Here is a 16,478-nt window from a genome sequence, read left to right on the forward strand (position 1 = left end):
CTACTTGGCACTTGTAATGGTCAGGGAAGCTAAGTGGAAATTCTGTCAATAGTCAAGTACGTCTATCTCAAATATACACGTGGGAACAAAAAATAAGCACAGGGTAGGTCCAGGGACTTACTGAGCTGCCTGAGAAATGACAAGCTGGGGTTCAAATTCCATTTATGACCTGACCTAAAAGGAAGCCAACTGTCAAAGAAATGTAGAGTCACAGCGACATCAGAGTATCAATGGTGAATTTGGAGCTGACAGCACAGTCACAGACTTAAGTCTCATAGTTCACCAATTCTCTTGTTGTTTAATATGTATTTAACCCATCCATTGAATTTTTAATTTCAATTTTTCTTTATAACTATATATTTTGGACAATTCTCAATTATCTGCCCAATTTTTACTTTACTTTAAATGTTAATTGAGACAGGATCTTACTATGTTGCCCAGGCTGGAGTGCAGTGGCTAGTTACAAGTGCCCATAACAGCACACTACAGCCTTGAATTTCTGGCCTCAAGTAATCATCCTGCTTCAGCCTCCCAAATAGCTAGGATTATAGGCACATGCCACAGCACCCAGCTGCCTAATTTTTATACAACACCTTGCCATTTTACCATTTTTGTTACTCTTTTACTTCATTACACATATTAAACAGTCATTTCAAATTCTATATCTGATAACCCTGGATCTGCCATCTTTGTAGAGCTTATTTTACAATTTGTTTCTGGCATCTTTTTTGGCAGAATAGGTTTGTTTCTTGGCTCCATGTCTGAAGACCAGACTTCCACTTCCATCTCCCAATCAGAATCATGTTTCATGGTAAGTTCTAACTGCAGGCTTGTAAGCCTCCATAGTTGAGGAAGATGAGAGTTCTGGGGATGAGTGTTCAAAGAGTACCAGCATGCAACAGAGAAAGGCAAACGAGTTCTAAGTTGCTGCTTACGGAGTTGGTGGCAAAAGACAAGAAGGTTACAGAACTCTTTTGGGGCAGGAGTTATGCAAGGGAACCCAGACCTATCTATACTCTTCTGGCTCTTCTATCTCCAAAATGTAACAGGAACCCTTACTCTCAGGAAGCGGACTTTAGTAGTGATGCCCTGTGAATGCTCTCCAAATAAACCTCAGTTACTGTGTTGCAGGCATAAAACACAGGGGATCCTGAAGGCAAGGCCCTTTGTTGTAGAACTACAGCTGCCACCTATATCTTGCTCTTCAGGCAACTTCACACACTTAGAGTAGCAATCAGCCAACAAATTCGAAATACATAAAGATTCAAGCTGACACAGGGAAAGAAAAAATATCACTTAGTCAAAATTTATTTCAAGGCCTGAAAACATTCAGACTAATCAAAATGGTACTACTGTAACTTCTTATAATACATAATATAAAAGTTTTTGAAAAATATAGACACAACCCCTAAACAACACACTATCTGATTCTCAAAAGCAATGGCTATTTAACAAGATGTAAAGGGACAATAACATATCAAAGAACTTTCACACACCTAAAGATAGCATTTAGCAGCAAGCTAGTCAGACAAAACAAACACAAATATTTTCACATTTCCTATGTTTGTTTTTAACTTTACTTCATAAAGCCACTGATAATTGAGGCTTCTTTCAAGTATAAGATTTCTAAAATTAAAAACTGTTTTTGACATTTTTATAAAGAAATAAAAAGCAAAACACAATCCAACTGTATTTATGAGTCCCTCTTCTCCAACAGCTTTAGATGTTTTTCTGAGTACTTTTTATACAAAATATTTTTATTAAAATCAGTTCTAATTCATTTATGCAGATTAGGGGAAAATGATTCATAATAAATTAACTTTAAAATTACCTTCTATCTGCTTCTACCTCTATCCCCCCATCACCACCAAATCTGTTGCTACAGTGAACAATGATGCAATGTACTGTTTGAGGGGGCCCAAAGCATGTGTAATCTTAATTTCCCACATATTAGTTAGTAGGAGGAAAAATCCACAGTATGAAGGCTATTTAACTAAAACTTTATGCTTTTCCCTCAAGCTGTAAGCACTCTTTAGCATTAAATTACATCGCGCATATACAACTACACCCGTTTAGATTTGCCTTGGAATATAATTTCAAGGCCTTAAATATTAAAAATAATTTTATAACTATTTCATAGTTTAATTGGCTCTTAAATAGTTTTGCTAGGGAGGAAACATTTTGTGTTCTTTAAGAAATTGATATGTGTAAATGTGTTCACTTAAATCTTGAGAAAACCTAAGGATGAAGTCTGTTGTTTTGTTTTTCCTAAAAAAGGAAAAAAGAACCAAAGAAAAATGTTGAAGAACAAGAATATTTACCATTAAAAAGAAGAAACATTATCCAACAAAAAGGAGACATATAGATTTGAAAACACTTATTTTACTGTCTTCAACAACAACAACAAACAGATAGGCAGGGGAAGTCCAGAGGACTCAGAATTGAAGCAGCTCTATACAAGGTGGTACAATGATGTGACTGCAAAGGAAATGACTAAAACAAAACTTTACAAACATCTTCATGTTTGTAATGTATTAATGCACAAAATATCAAAAATAGAAAGTCTGAGTTTCTTCCCCGCAGGTTTATGATAAACTATCAACCTTCTGTTTAATGCATTTCCTTTTATTTATAGAGATGGGGTCTCGCTATGTTGCCCAGACTGGTCTTGAACTCATGAGCTCAAGCAATCCTCCCACCTCGGCCTCCCAAAGTGCTGGGATTACTGGTGTGAGCCACTGCACTTGGCCTTAATGCATTTACTTTTATAAGCCTTCTCTGTTTAGAAGTACACACTACACAAGTACATACATGCTGGCATTTTACCATGAAAATTTTAGTTTTCATCTCAAACTAGTGACTTGCCTTTTTACCCATACTTATACACGTGTAATACCTTTCTAGTGGTACATTTTAATCAATATATATTTTTTAAATCTTATTTTTAGCTCAATCTTTTCAGTGCTATGATATGATGGGCTTAATTTAATAGTTGAAGCATGATATGATAACAACATTGTACTGTTTAAACTAATTCACAACTGTAGTAAAGTGTTTGATTTTCAGTATATAACCAAGATGATGCTGGACAGTAATAAACACAGAAACACTAGAAAACAGTGAATGAATAAATAATACAATTTTTCATCAGTGGCCATTCATTATTTTGCTTTTAGAAACCTGGAAGAAATTGTCTTCTTTGATTTTCAAATGTTCTGGTAACTCTAGTCGTTTCTTAGCTTCTTCAATATCACCTTGAATTGCTGAAATAAGTGACTCTGCAGAGAGAATATACCAGGTAAAAATGATGACAAACCATTAACATACTTTTTACTACTACTCTGTTTAGCCAATCCTAAAAACTCATAGGCTGGCAGTATCTCTGCACAGGGTAGATACCCAATAAATGTTTGTTCCATCACTCCTTCCAGGCCTAAGTCAATGGTACACAAAAGATATGTCCCTAGGCCGGGGGCAGTGGCTCACGCCTGTAATCCCAGGACTTTGGGAGGCTGAGGCAGGCAGATCACCTGAAGTCCGGAGTTCGAGACCAGCCTGGCCAGCATGGTGAAACCTGACTCTACTAAAACTACAAAAATTAGTGGGGCGTGATGGTGGGTGCCTGTAATCCCAGCTAATCAGGAGGCTGAGGCAGGAGAATCGCTTGAACCTGGGAGGTGGAGGTTGCAGTGAGAGGGGGCGTCACTGCACTCCAGCCTGGGTAACAAAGAGCAAAACTCTGTCTCAAACAAACAAACAAAGGTATGTCCCTAATCTTATATTTTAAGAGAAAGGCATAGGCATAAATGTACACTGCAAATATCAAATGGAGGAAAAAAGCATTCACTATTATTTTTGGTTGGTATTTATACTTGTAAAAGAAACTTTGTAACAGAGTTAAAACTATCACACTACACTAATACACACCTGATAACATGTTTCAAATGTTCTCTGATTTACTATATCTCAAACTTCACACATTTTGAAAGATTTCATTAACTTCATACTGCTGGAGAGAAGCAGCCAGCCTGCTAGGTTCAAAGCTAGACTCCGTTATTTACTATGTGACTTTGAGAATGTTACTTAATCTCTCTGTGCCATTTCTTCATCTGAAAAACAGGCAAAATAATCCCTCACAGGTGAAAGAAGATAAATTCACGTAAAGCACTTAAAACGGTGCCTGGCATATATTAAATGCTCAAATATTATCTTTCCTGCCATCATTATTACTGGTAGTAGTGGTAGAGTTACCTGTGGTAGCAGTAGTAATATTTAAGAAGATCAAAATAAGAACTTACCTAAAGAATCAAAGTTCTTTTCTGGTCTCAGGTAGCCAACAATGGCCACATTGAGGATTTCCCCATAGAAGTCCTCTTTGAAGGTATGCATGATATGTGTTTCCTATAGTCAAGAAATGTTACAAAGAGTGCTATCAGACTACAGTGTACTGAAATCTGAAATATATCTTCATGTTTATGGTGAGTTAATTTAAATGAAACAATCAACACTCCTTAAACTTTTAAAGATTTAGGTTAAAATCTAAGTGCAGTTTTTCCTAAATTTTCCCAGCACTCCTGTTTGGATCTTATAAACATAACTGAGTGAGGTGGCAGTGTCTGGCATGATTTGCTGTCACTTAAAAACAAACAAACAAACAATAACAAAAAAACCGACACGTATCCAAGGAAGTAAGTATCTTATCAAGGTGAGAAAACAGGACACCAAAGAGGGAACGAGCAAAGTATTAAAAGATGTTACTACTAAACAACTAGTTGTTAAGGTCAGTCAGCATTTGCACACCTCTGACACACAACATGTATGGAAACTTCAGAGTTTGGCAGAGCTGAGGACTGAAGGGGCAGGAGAGCCATGCAGCTTCCTGATCAGGGAGTGAAGTGGCAAAAGGGTACACAGCACGTTAAAGCAAAATGCTGCATGACGTAGAAAGTGCCTCAGAATCTAGTTCAGCTAAATCATCTGGGCAGTACCGTGGTTCAGAGGTTAAGAGCACTGACTTAGAGTCAAAAGTCTGGGTTCCCACACTTGGTTAACTGTATAACTAGCTTCCGCGGGGCTCAGTTTTCTCGTCTGTAATGGGTGGGGGGCGGCTTGAGTTAGAAGATACATAAAGTGCCCCATGGCTTTGGGGCTATGAACCAATATATTCTTTCTTTTCAGTAAACATTTGAATAATAAAAAAGAAACTAAGATATGTAAGACTGGTTGGGTGCAGTAGTTCATGCCTGTAATCCCAGCACTTTGGGAGGCGGAGCCGGGAGGATCACTTGAGGTCAAGAGTTCAAGACCAGCTTGGCCAACATGGTGGAACCCGGTTCTCTACTAAAAACACAAAAATTAGCTGGGCGCGGTGGCGCATGCCTATAGTCCCAGCTACTCAGGAGGCTGAGGCATGAGAATTGCTCAAACCCAGGAGGCGGAGGTTGCAGTACACCACTGCACTCCAGCACTCTAGCCTTGGCAACAGAGCGAAGACTCCATCTCAAAAAAAAATTTAAAAATAATTTTAAAAAATATGTAAGACACTGACACTGACAATTACAAGACATTATTGAGAGAAATGGCAAACTTCCCAAAGTAATCTACGAATTCAATGCTGCCCCAATCAAAATCCTAGCGGGTTTTTTAAAATAGGAGAAACTGACAGGTGATTCTAAAATTTATATGGAAAAACCAAAATTATCCAAGAAAATCTTGAGAACAAAACTAGAGGGCTTATACAACTAGGTATCAAGACCTATGATAAGACAAGCAAACCAAGTATGTATGTGAATTTTTCCACTCACACACATACAAGGTCACTTGATTTATGTCCCAGGTGACACTACAGCACTGTTGTGAAAGCATGGTATTTTCAATGAATAGGCTGGGTCAATTCTACATCCATATGGAAAAAAATATTAATTTAAATCCCTACCAGATACCATACTAAAAAAGTCAGTTTGAAGATATGTCAGTCAATTAAACTTTTAGAAAAAAGCCACAGACAAGTATCTTCATGACTTTGGAGTAGTCAAAGATTTCTGAAACAGATTATATAAAGCACTAACTATAAAAAAAAAATTGAACTGGATTGTATTAAAATTAAGAACCTCTGGGCTGGGTGCCATGCTCATACCTGTAATCCTGGCACTTTGGGAGGCTGAGGCAGGAGGATTGCTTGAGCCCAAAAGTTTGAGACCAGTCTGGGTAACATGCTGAAATCTCATCTCTATAAAAAAATTTAAAAATAGCCAAGCATGGTGGCACATGCCTGTGGTCCTAGCTACTCGGGAGGCTGTGATGGGAGGATCACTTCAGCCCAGAAAGTTGAGGCTGCAGTGAGCTGAGATTGCACCACTGCACTGCAGCCTGGGTGACAGAGCAAGACCCTATCTGAAAAAACAAAACAAACCAAAACTCTGTTCTTCAACACACCATTGAGAAAAAAAACAACAAAAAAAAAAAACACACACACACACACACAATGAAAGAAATTTGTAATACAACAATACACAGTTCCAACAAAGGAAGTGGATCTAGATGTGTTACTAAGAACTTATTTAAGGTCAGTAAGATAACGCTTTTTTTTTTTTTTAAAGGGCAAAGGTCTGGCACAGGCACTTCACAGATGTGTGTTACTGGCAAAGGCAAGCAAAAGTTCAATTTTCCACTGGTAAGATATGCCTATGTTTCAAATTCAATTTTTCCTAACACTCAAAAGGCATTCCTTAACTGGCTGTATAATAACATTTTTGTTATCTGAGTAGCTAAAGACAAATTAGTTATGGGCTATTGTCCCCTCCCCTTCTTTTCCTTCCCCATTCAACAGAATGGTATTTTGTGATCTTTCGATTGTTTTCCTTGTCTCCAAAAAATAATTTTCAAATCATTAATACTCAAAAATAACTGAAATACTGAGCAAAATGTTAAGTACTTCTGCATCATTACTATTGCTTATGCCAGCATTTAGCTCTGTAGTTTTCCAGCAGTGACACACTTCACTTCTATTAACTCCACACAGAACAAAATTTAGCTTAACTGTAATTTGTTTTTGCCACACATTTGAGCTGACAAAAGATTCAGCCAAATCTAACAGATAAAACACTGAAGTTGTGGGGTCCTGTAAAGAGTAGGGCAGAAAAGTATACCCTCAGGTGGTTTAAAAAGGAAAGAGAGAAGCACCAATGTGGGACTGTATCAATAAGCACCATCCTCCATCCACCATCCATGTAGTAAACTGTTTTATCTTAAGAGGGTGACCAAGTAATTGATGCATGAAGTAAATGGTGAATGAAGTGCATTAATTGTGGCAAGCTCAATTTTATGAAACAGGCTTTTAAATCATTTTTATCTTTGGTCAAGTGAGTCTTTCACAGACAGCAATTATCAAAGTCAGTATTATAATTTTGGTTTGTAACTCCACTCTTTATTTTCTACATAATTTAAAAAATAAACGCATAAAAAAACCAATTATTAATCTTTGTTATTGGGTACCACAATGTATAAGGATGTAATCTGAGCCAGATGCAGGCAGTGGCATGCACCTATAGTTCCAGCTCTCTGGAGGCTGGAGGAGGATTACTTGAGCCCATGAGTTTGAAGCTACAGTGTGCTACAACCTGGCCTGTGAACAGCTACTGCACTTCAGTCTGGGCAACATAGTGAGACCCCATCTTTAAAAAAGAAAAAAAAGATGCAATTTGTGAGTTCTGTATGCTATTGAAATTAAGTTGGTATAAACTCAAATTAAACTTTTAGAATTTCAGGATGTTAAATATAAACCCCATGGTAACCACAAAGACAGTATCTACAGAAATACACAGAAAGCAATGAGAAAGGAACTAAAATGTCACTACAAAACAAAACAAAAAGCACACTACCACAAAAGGCAGTAATAGAGAAAATGAGGGACATAAAAGTTATAAGGCATATAAAAAACAAATAGCAAAACAGTAGATGTCCCTCCTTATCAGAAATTACTTTAAATGTAAATGAATTAAACTCTCCAATTAAAAGGCAGAGATTGCCCAAAATTCCAGTATTTGAACTACGTTGTGATTACCACTGATAAGCTATTTCTGTAACGAATACTGTAATATATTATTCTAAGTCATCAAACTATTTTCAGTTACAGAGCAAAATATAATGCTTACCATAGACTTCTTCGTATTCTTGTAATATGGGTTCCATCCTATGCTCACCACCATCTTATGGACATCTCCACTTCCAACACTGGCCCAACCATAGTAAATACCAGTGGATATATCAGCTGGAAGATTATCTACCACTTGCTCAGGAAAATTAGCTAAACAACAGAAGAAAATATTTTGAGTCTTACAAATTTCGTATTAAATGCCTGTAGCCGAGTGCAGTGGCTCATGTCTGTAATTCTAGGACTTTGAGAGGCCAAGGCAGGAGGTTCATGTTGAGCTCTGGGGTTTGAGACCGGCCCGGGTAACATAGCGAGATCTTACCTCTATTAAAAAATTAGCTGGGGATGGTGGCCTGCACCTATAGTCTAAGCTACCAGAGAGGCTGAGGCAGGAGGGTCAGTTGAGCCCAGCAGATGGAGGCTGCAGTAAGCTATGATCGCACTACCACTGCACTCCAGCCTGAGTGGCAGAGCCAGACTCTGTCTCAAAATAATAATAAGAAACAAACATTTGTAAAAATCACATGCAAGGCTAATGTAAATCATTACATTCACAAGACTCCTACAACTTTGCCTATAAGTATCAATCCCATCCTTCCATTTTTCGGCTCAGATTTCCCTCTCCTATTCATGTGAATAGGTTATGAATGAAGTACCAGGTAAGTATATGAAGCTCTCCAAAAAAATCCATACTCTTTGAGTAGGAGGCAAAAAACAAGTACCAGAGTAGATGGATTTTTTCAGATCTGTTCTTTCCTAACCAGGTACTGAATCACTTGAAAAGTTTCTTTCTTTTTTTTTTTTTTTTTTGAGACGGTGTCTCACTGTGTCGCCCAGGCTGGAGGGCAGTGGCACGATCTCGCCTCACTGCAGCCTCCGTCTCCTGGGTTCAAGCGATTCTCCTGCCTCAGGTTCCCGAGTAGCTGGGATGACAGGCACGCGCCACCATGCCCAGCTAATTTTTGTATTTTTAGCAGAGACGGGGTTTTACCATGTTGGCCAGGCTGATCTCCAACTCTTGACCTCAGATGATCCGCCCGCCTCGGCCTCCCAAAGTGCTGGGATTACAGGCGTGAGCCACCACGCCCGGCCAAAGCTTCTTATTTTTGAAATACACAAGCTCAAGGCTGACTTAACAAGTCAAGACGCAGCCCTGGCATGTATTTCTAAGGATGAATTACAGTCAGGTCTCGATTATTGAAATTAATGTAGACAGACCACGAAGGTTAGCTGACTCTCATTCAACTACCTATGTTATCATTTGGACACTACATAATTACAAATTAAAAACAAAACCACCTTAGACCCGGCTTGCGAGTTCAGCCGTTCTGGCCCACGTTACGTCTCTAATGGGCAAGACAAGCGCAATGCTTGACCAACTGTACCTTGGCTGGCCCGGGAGGCGTGAACGGGGGATCCTGCGATTCATCTCGGGCTTCCGGCCCTCACCACCCCTCAACCCCGTCCCCGCGGAGCTCGGAGCCAGAAGCAGGGACCAGCTCCCTCAACCTAGCCAACGGTCCTCCGCCACAGACAAGGGGATGCGGGAGGAGGAAGGGTGTGCTCTCTGCCCGCGGTCCGGAGGCCCCACGACCCGGTCCCGAGTCCCCGGCTGCCGTCTCTCCCCGCTCCCCACGTGACCCGGCCCGGGGGACTCTAGCCGCCCTGCTCTCACCTGTGGGGATGCCCAGCTGCTTGGAGCCGCGGCCGAAGCCCCGCACCACTTGGCCCCGGCAGAAGTAAGGCAGGTGCCTCATAATGCAGTCCGCTCGGGGCATGGGCTGCGGTCCGGTCTGCGCGTCCTGCGGAGCCGCCGTCGACGCGGTGCCCAGACCCCGGACCAGCCGGGGGACAGGAGCGTGAGCTCTGCCTGCCGCGGGGGCGCACCAGTGGCCGGACGACGCCGACCACAGGCCACTGCGAATCCCTGACGCCGCCGACCCAACAAATGCCGCCCGGCGCCTGAGGAGCTGCGTCTCCGCTGGAGGGCAGCGGAGACAGCCGAAGTAAGCGCCGGGTGTGAGCGGGGTGGGGGGAGGGGGCGGCCCGAAGCCCAGAGCCGGCCTCTGCGCCGCCGGCGTGCGCTCCCTTCCTCAGGCGAACGCCTCGAGCCCGCTCGGCTTCCGTAGCCCCGCCCCATCTTAGCCCCGCCCCATCATAGCCCCGACCCGCCGCTGCCTCGCGTGGCTCCCGCCGCGAGCTCCTGCCGCAGGCGCCTAATGTCTGGATCCCGGGCTTCGTTTCAGCCCCTGGCGATGGGAACTAATGTGGAAACCCCGTTTTCAGCCTGAGAGCCGCGAAAGCACAATTCTCGAACAATTCTGGGTTTTTTTTCTCCTTCTTCCTGTTCATAACAATCCGGAAGCCAAAGTGAGACGCTCTTTAGCTCCTTGGCAACCGCTGGATTGAACGTCAGGCATCGCTCGTTCCGTTCACTCTTTAAGTATTTATTAAAGCTCCAAAATTCAGCTCAAAGGCCGCCCTACCAGAAGCGGTCGTCCTCCTCCCGGACCACTGACCACGTTCTGGAGTTATTAATATATTCGAATGTAAGCTCCAAGGGAGAAGTCCCTGTCTGTGACGCTGTTAACCCCAGAGACTAGTGGAAGGTTACCGACATGGGCGGTGACTGTCCCCTCCAGGCTGTCTTCTTGACAATTTCACAAGCCCGATAACAGGCCGTCCCTCTACTGCAATACAGATAGAGGCCTTCGTACCCTTGGAACTGTAAATACGCACGCTCCTAGGGAAGTAGCTCTGGGCTCACTCACAGGATATGCAAGGTGCAAGGTTATAAGAAGGTGCATCCTCTTAACGTCTCAAAGACAAAGAATTTTTTTATTTTTTTTTAATTTTTAATCAATGGAATCCAGAGAAGTTTAATTTTTTTTTCTTTTTTGCTCTATACATTTGTATAAAATTCTGTGCAGACCGTGTAGTCTCTTTCTACCTTACATGTAGATAATATTTACATGTAGGTAAATATTTCTGATAATATTTACCTGATATTAAATTTATGTTCTAGGCCAGGCTCGGTGGCTCACGCCTGTATTCCCAGTAGTTTGAGAGGCCGACGCGGGAGGATTGATTGAGCCCAGGAGGTCGAGGCTGCAGTGAGCTATGATAACGCCACTGCACTCCAGACTGGGCGACACAGTGAGACACCCCCACCCCTTAAAAGAACTAGAGAAGAAGAAGGAAGGGAGGGAAGGGAAAGGAAAGGGGAAGGGAAAGTGAAAGGGAAGAAAAGGGAAGGGAAGGGAGAGAAGGACCCAAAGAAGCAATTATGGTCAGTTACTTATCTATATGGAATTAAACAAAGAATAATGAGAATAACGATAATAGTAGTACCGGTAGTGAGAGTAGTAATAGCAAGTTGTGAAAAGCAATTAAATTATCTGGAGAGGCTTAAGAGTTATTTTAGCAAGGTGTGTACAGAATTCTCTCACTCTTGACTCCCGTCCTTAATAAGAATGCTGCATTCCTTCTAATATAGGGAGGATGTCTCTCATATGGTAATTTCATCTGCTTCTAAGAAACAGAAAAGAGGTCGGAATGATTTTTTTGTATCTATTGTTTTTCAAGTGCTTTTAGTTCAAAATAGTCAATATGCAAGAATGGTATATTTTTAACTTCATCAGCAGTGATACACCTAATAAGAAAAGCCTGGAGGTGAGAACTTGATAAATCATCCCTGGGTCTTACTCCACTAAGCCCTAGGTTGCAAGAAGGTATGAGAATTAAATGAGATAAAATTATTAAATGAATCATAGGAGGTAAATGAGGAGGGGTGGTTTTAAGAATGGAGAAAATGCTAAGTATTTTTCACACTGTCTCATGTAATCCTCTCATCAGCTTTGTTGGAAAGCATTAACCTAAACGTATAAAAATGGGCGGGGCATGGTGGCTTACGCCTGTAATCCCAGCACTCTGGGAGACTGAGGTGAGCGGATCTCTTGAGCTGAGGAGTTCAAGACCAGCCTGGGCAAAATAGGGAGACTTCCGTCTATACAAAAAATTTTAAAATAAAAATAAGTAAGAAAGAGAGAAAAAAGAAAGAAAAGAAAAGAAACAAGAAAAAAAAAGGGGAAAGAAAAGAAGAGGAGAAAGTAAGAAAGAAATTTTTAAAAATCAGCCAGGGCCTGGCACAGTGGCTCATGCCTGTAATCCCAGCACTTTGGGAGGCTGAGGCCGGTGGATCACTTGAGCTCAGGAGTTAGAGACCAGCCTGGGCAACATGGTGAAACCCCGTCTCTACAAAAAATACAAAAATTAGCCGGGAGTGGTGGCGCTCACCTGTGGTCCTAGATACCCAGGAGGCCGAGGCACGAGAGTCGCTTGAACCTGGCGGCAGTTGCAGTGAGTTGGAGATCATGCCACTGCACTCCATACGGGGCAACAGAGCGAGACTCTGTCTCAGCTAGGTGGTGGTGGCTCGTGCCTATAGCCCCAGCTACTTGGGAAACAGAGCAGTGAGGATCGCCTGAGCCCCAGAATTTGAGGCAGCAGTGAGCTGTGATTGAACCACTGTACTGCAGCCTAATGACAAAGCAAGACACGGTCACTAAAAAAATAAATAGGCCAGGCGCAGTGGCTCTTGCCTGTAATCCCAGCACTTTGGGAGACCGAGGCAGGTGGATCACCTGAGGCCAGGAGTTCAATACCAGCCTGGACAACATGGCAAAACTCCGTCTCTACTAAAAATACAAAAATTAGCCAGGCATGGCAGTGAATGCCTGTAATCCCAGCTACTCGGGAGGCTGGGGCAGAAGAATCGCTTGAACCCAGGAGGCGGAGGTTGCTATGAGCCGAGATTGCTCCATTGTACTCCAGCCTGAGTGACAGAGCAAGATTCCTTCTCAATAAATAATACATAAATAAATAGATAGATTAAAAAAAAAAAAGGAGAGTCTTGTAGAACGTTTAAGATGGAGCAGTCAGGCTCCAATCTTTAAAACTACCATTTACATGTCAAGTCATATGGGTAATTACTGTGTTATCAGCATAGGATATAGAAGAAAGAATTTTTTTTTTTTTTTTTTTGAACCAGAGTCTCACTCTGTCACTCAGGTTGGAGTGCAGTGGCGCGATCTCGGCTCACTGCAACCTCCACCTCCCGGGCTCAAGTGATTCTCCTGCCTCAGCCTCCCGAGTAGCTGGGACTACAGGTGTATGCCACCACGCCCGGCTAATTTTTGCATTTTTAATAGAGACAGGGTTTCATCATGTTGGCCAGGCTGTTCTGGAACTCCTGGCTTCAAGTGATGCACCTTCCTCGGCCTCCCAAGAAGGAAGAATTCTGATCATTTTCCACCACTGCTCAATAGCGTTCAATGGCTCCTCCCTTCTGACTGAAGGATAAACCCTCCAAGAGTTGTACTTCTAAGAACTCCCATCAAGTACTCAATCTGTTGATCAAAGCAGACCCCTCCACCTTGCTTCAGAGGCCAAAGCATATGCTTCAAATAATTCAAATAATTATTCTGTAGGCTATAGGATTTATAATTTTTCTTATTCATTTGACTCCAAAAATATGCTACCTAGCATTCTCAGTAAATCTAGAGTTGAGAGTCTATGTGTCTTTGCCAAACTTACTGCTTTTAACCAAGGAAGTATTCTAAAACGTGCTTTTTATTTCCCCCTCTGAACTGCACTTCCACATCCTTTCATCTGCCTGTAGGGAAAGAGTCCACTTCTCTGGTTTAAGTTGTCTCTGTAGAAAGAAGGATCACAAATAAGACTAAAGAGAAAGTAGAACTGGCAGCTTGTGAGGGAAAAGAAGGCTTATTCTAAGTAAGCAATAAAAAATGAATCTGAAGAATTCTTAAAATTCAGCAATAAGAAAATAAGCAACTCAAAAAATGAGCAAAAGATCTGAATAAGCATATGAAAAGATGTTCAACATCATATATCGTGAGGGAAATACAAATTAAAACAACAATGAGATACTACTATATACCAATTAGAATGGCCAAAATTCAGAACACTGACAACACCAAATGCTGGCAACCATGTAGAGCAACAGGAACTTTCATTCATTGTTGGTGGGAATACAAAATGGTACAGCCCCTTGGAAGATAATATGGCAGTTTCTTATAAAACTAAATGTACTTTTACTATGTTATCCAGAAATTGTGCTCACTTATAATCAAATGAGGTGAAAACTTTTATCCACACAAAAACCTATTTGTTTTTGCTTTCCGCGCTACCTACAGAGGGGTCCATACGGCGTTGTTCTGGATTCCCGTCGTAACTTAAAGGGAAACTTTCACAATGTCCGGAGCCCTTGATGTCCTGCAAATGAAGGAGGAGGAAGTCCTTAAGTTCCTTGCAGCAGGAACACAGTTAGGTGGCACCAATCTTGACTTCCAGATGGAATAGTACATCTGTAAAAGGAAAAGTAATGGCATCTATATCATAAATCTGAAGAGGACCTGGGAGAAGCTTCTGCTGGCAGCTAGTGCTATTGTTGCCATTGAAAACCCTGCTGATGTCAGTGTTATATCCTCCAGGAATACTGGCCAGAGGGCTGTGCTGAAGTTTGCTGCTGCCACTGGAGCCACTCCAATTGCTGGCCGCTTCACTCCTGGAACCTTTACTAACCAGATCCAGGCAGCCTTCCGGGAGCCATGGCTTCTTGTGGTTACTGACCCCAGGGCTGACCACCAGCCTCTCACGGAGGCATCTTATGTTAACCTACCTACCATTGCTCTGCATAACACAGATTGTCCTCTGCGCTATGTGGACATTGCCATCCCATGCAACAACAAGGGAGCTCACTCAGTGGGTTTGATGTGGTAGACGCTGGCTCGGGAAGTTCTGCGCATGCGTGGCACCATTTCCTATGACCACCCGTGGGAGGTCATGCCTGATCTTTACTTCTACAGAGATCCTGAAGAGATTGAAAAAGAAGAGCAGGCTGCTGCTGAAAAGGCAGTGACCAAGGAGGAATTTCTGGGTGAATGGACTGCTCCAGCTCCTGAGTTCGCTGCTACTCAGCCTGAGGTTGCAGACTGGTCTGAAGGTGTGCAGGTGCCCTCTGTGCCTGTTCAGCAGTTCCCTACTGAAGACTGGAGCGCTCAGCCTGCCACGGAAGACTGGTCTGCAGCTCCCACTACCCAGGCCACTGAATGGGTAGGCGGCGCAACCACTGACTGGTCTTAAGCTGTTCTTGCATAGGCTCTTAAGCAACGTGGAAAAATGGTTGATGGAAAATAAACATCAGTTTCTTAAAAAAAAAACAAACCTATTTGTTTTTACCCCAATCCATTTTTACCCCGACTCCCACTGAATGCAAATGGAATGGATGAATGGATGTTTTATTTCTATTTTATTTTATTTTTATTTTGTTTCACATGGATGTTTATAGCAGCTTTATTCAGAATTGCCAAAACGTGGAAGCAACTGAGATGTCCTTCAATAGGTGGGATAAACAAGCTGTTGTATATCCATATAATGCCATACTATTCTGTGCTAAAAAGAAATGAGCTATCAAGCCACAAAAAAGACCTAGAGGAAACTTAACTGCATATTACTAAGTGAAAGAAGCCAGTCCGAAAAGGCTACATAACGCATGATTCCAATTATATTACATTCTGAATAAAACTATGGAGACAGTAAACAGATCAGTGGTTACCAGGGTTTGGGGAAGTTGGAGGTCGAGGGGAGGGATGAATGTGAAGCACAGGGGATTTTTAGGGCAGTGAAACTATGCTGTATGATACTGTCCTCATGAATATATGACATTATGCATGTATCAAAACCCATAGAACTATACAGCAACAGCAGCTGCCAACCTAAAACCGCTCTAAAAAGTAGTCCATTCGTTTTTGAATAATTAATCTAAAAATTTCTGACTTGGAGTCCGACATCAAGGTTCACACCTTCCACACTTAAATAGTTACCAAGTCTCTCCCAATCCATTTTTACCCCTCCTCCCACTGAATGCAAGCCATGACCCCTTACCTGCACAGGTGTAGCCAACTCTATTCTCCCAGCCTTAGATTTGACACTAGTCTCTCTCTACCGCTTTTTCGTGCTGCAATAACCTTTCAAATGCCAATCTGATCAAATCACACTAAAAGTCATGTTGTGCTTCCCTCTGTCTTAGGATCAGTCTAAACTAAACCATTGTTCACAGATTCTCCCTATCACACTCCTCAGCTCCTGCCTCTACATTCTCTACCCAGAAGCCCTAGGGAACTTTACCAGTTCCTCTAACTCACTCTTTGGACTTCGTATAAACAGGCTTCCTAGCATGAGACAATGCTACCAGTAGGCCAGAGAGCAAGGGAACCCTGTGAGTCAGGTATGCTTGACAATGCCT

General features: G+C 42.0%; 2 protein-coding genes and 1 pseudogene across 2 annotated transcripts in view; 2 read left to right on the forward strand and 1 right to left on the reverse strand.

The window, feature by feature from the left end:
* Positions 1-1,290: 1,290 nt before the first annotated feature.
* Positions 1,291-10,266, reverse strand: RFK (riboflavin kinase). The gene is made up of 4 exons (XM_031014687.3): positions 9,828-10,266; positions 8,154-8,305; positions 4,299-4,401; positions 1,291-3,278 (listed from the first exon to the last, which is right to left on the reverse strand). Exons 1-4 carry the CDS (start codon positions 9,928-9,930, stop codon positions 3,148-3,150), a joined length of 489 nt encoding a protein of 162 aa, XP_030870547.1. The 5' UTR covers positions 9,931-10,266; the 3' UTR covers positions 1,291-3,147.
* GCNT1 (glucosaminyl (N-acetyl) transferase 1) overlaps positions 10,013-16,478 on the forward strand; it is a 114,172-nt gene continuing 107,706 nt past the window's right edge. Inside the window, exon 1 of the mRNA XM_055351062.2 lies at positions 10,013-10,158. The gene's annotated coding sequence lies outside the window, so the exon portion shown is untranslated. The remainder of the gene's footprint in view (positions 10,159-16,478) is intronic.
* On the forward strand, positions 14,340-15,387 carry LOC134756872 (small ribosomal subunit protein uS2-like; annotated as a pseudogene).

The sequence above is a fragment of the Gorilla gorilla genome, chromosome 13 (assembly GCF_029281585.2).
Source record: "Gorilla gorilla gorilla isolate KB3781 chromosome 13, NHGRI_mGorGor1-v2.1_pri, whole genome shotgun sequence".
NCBI classification, from domain to species: Eukaryota; Metazoa; Chordata; class Mammalia; order Primates; family Hominidae; genus Gorilla; species Gorilla gorilla.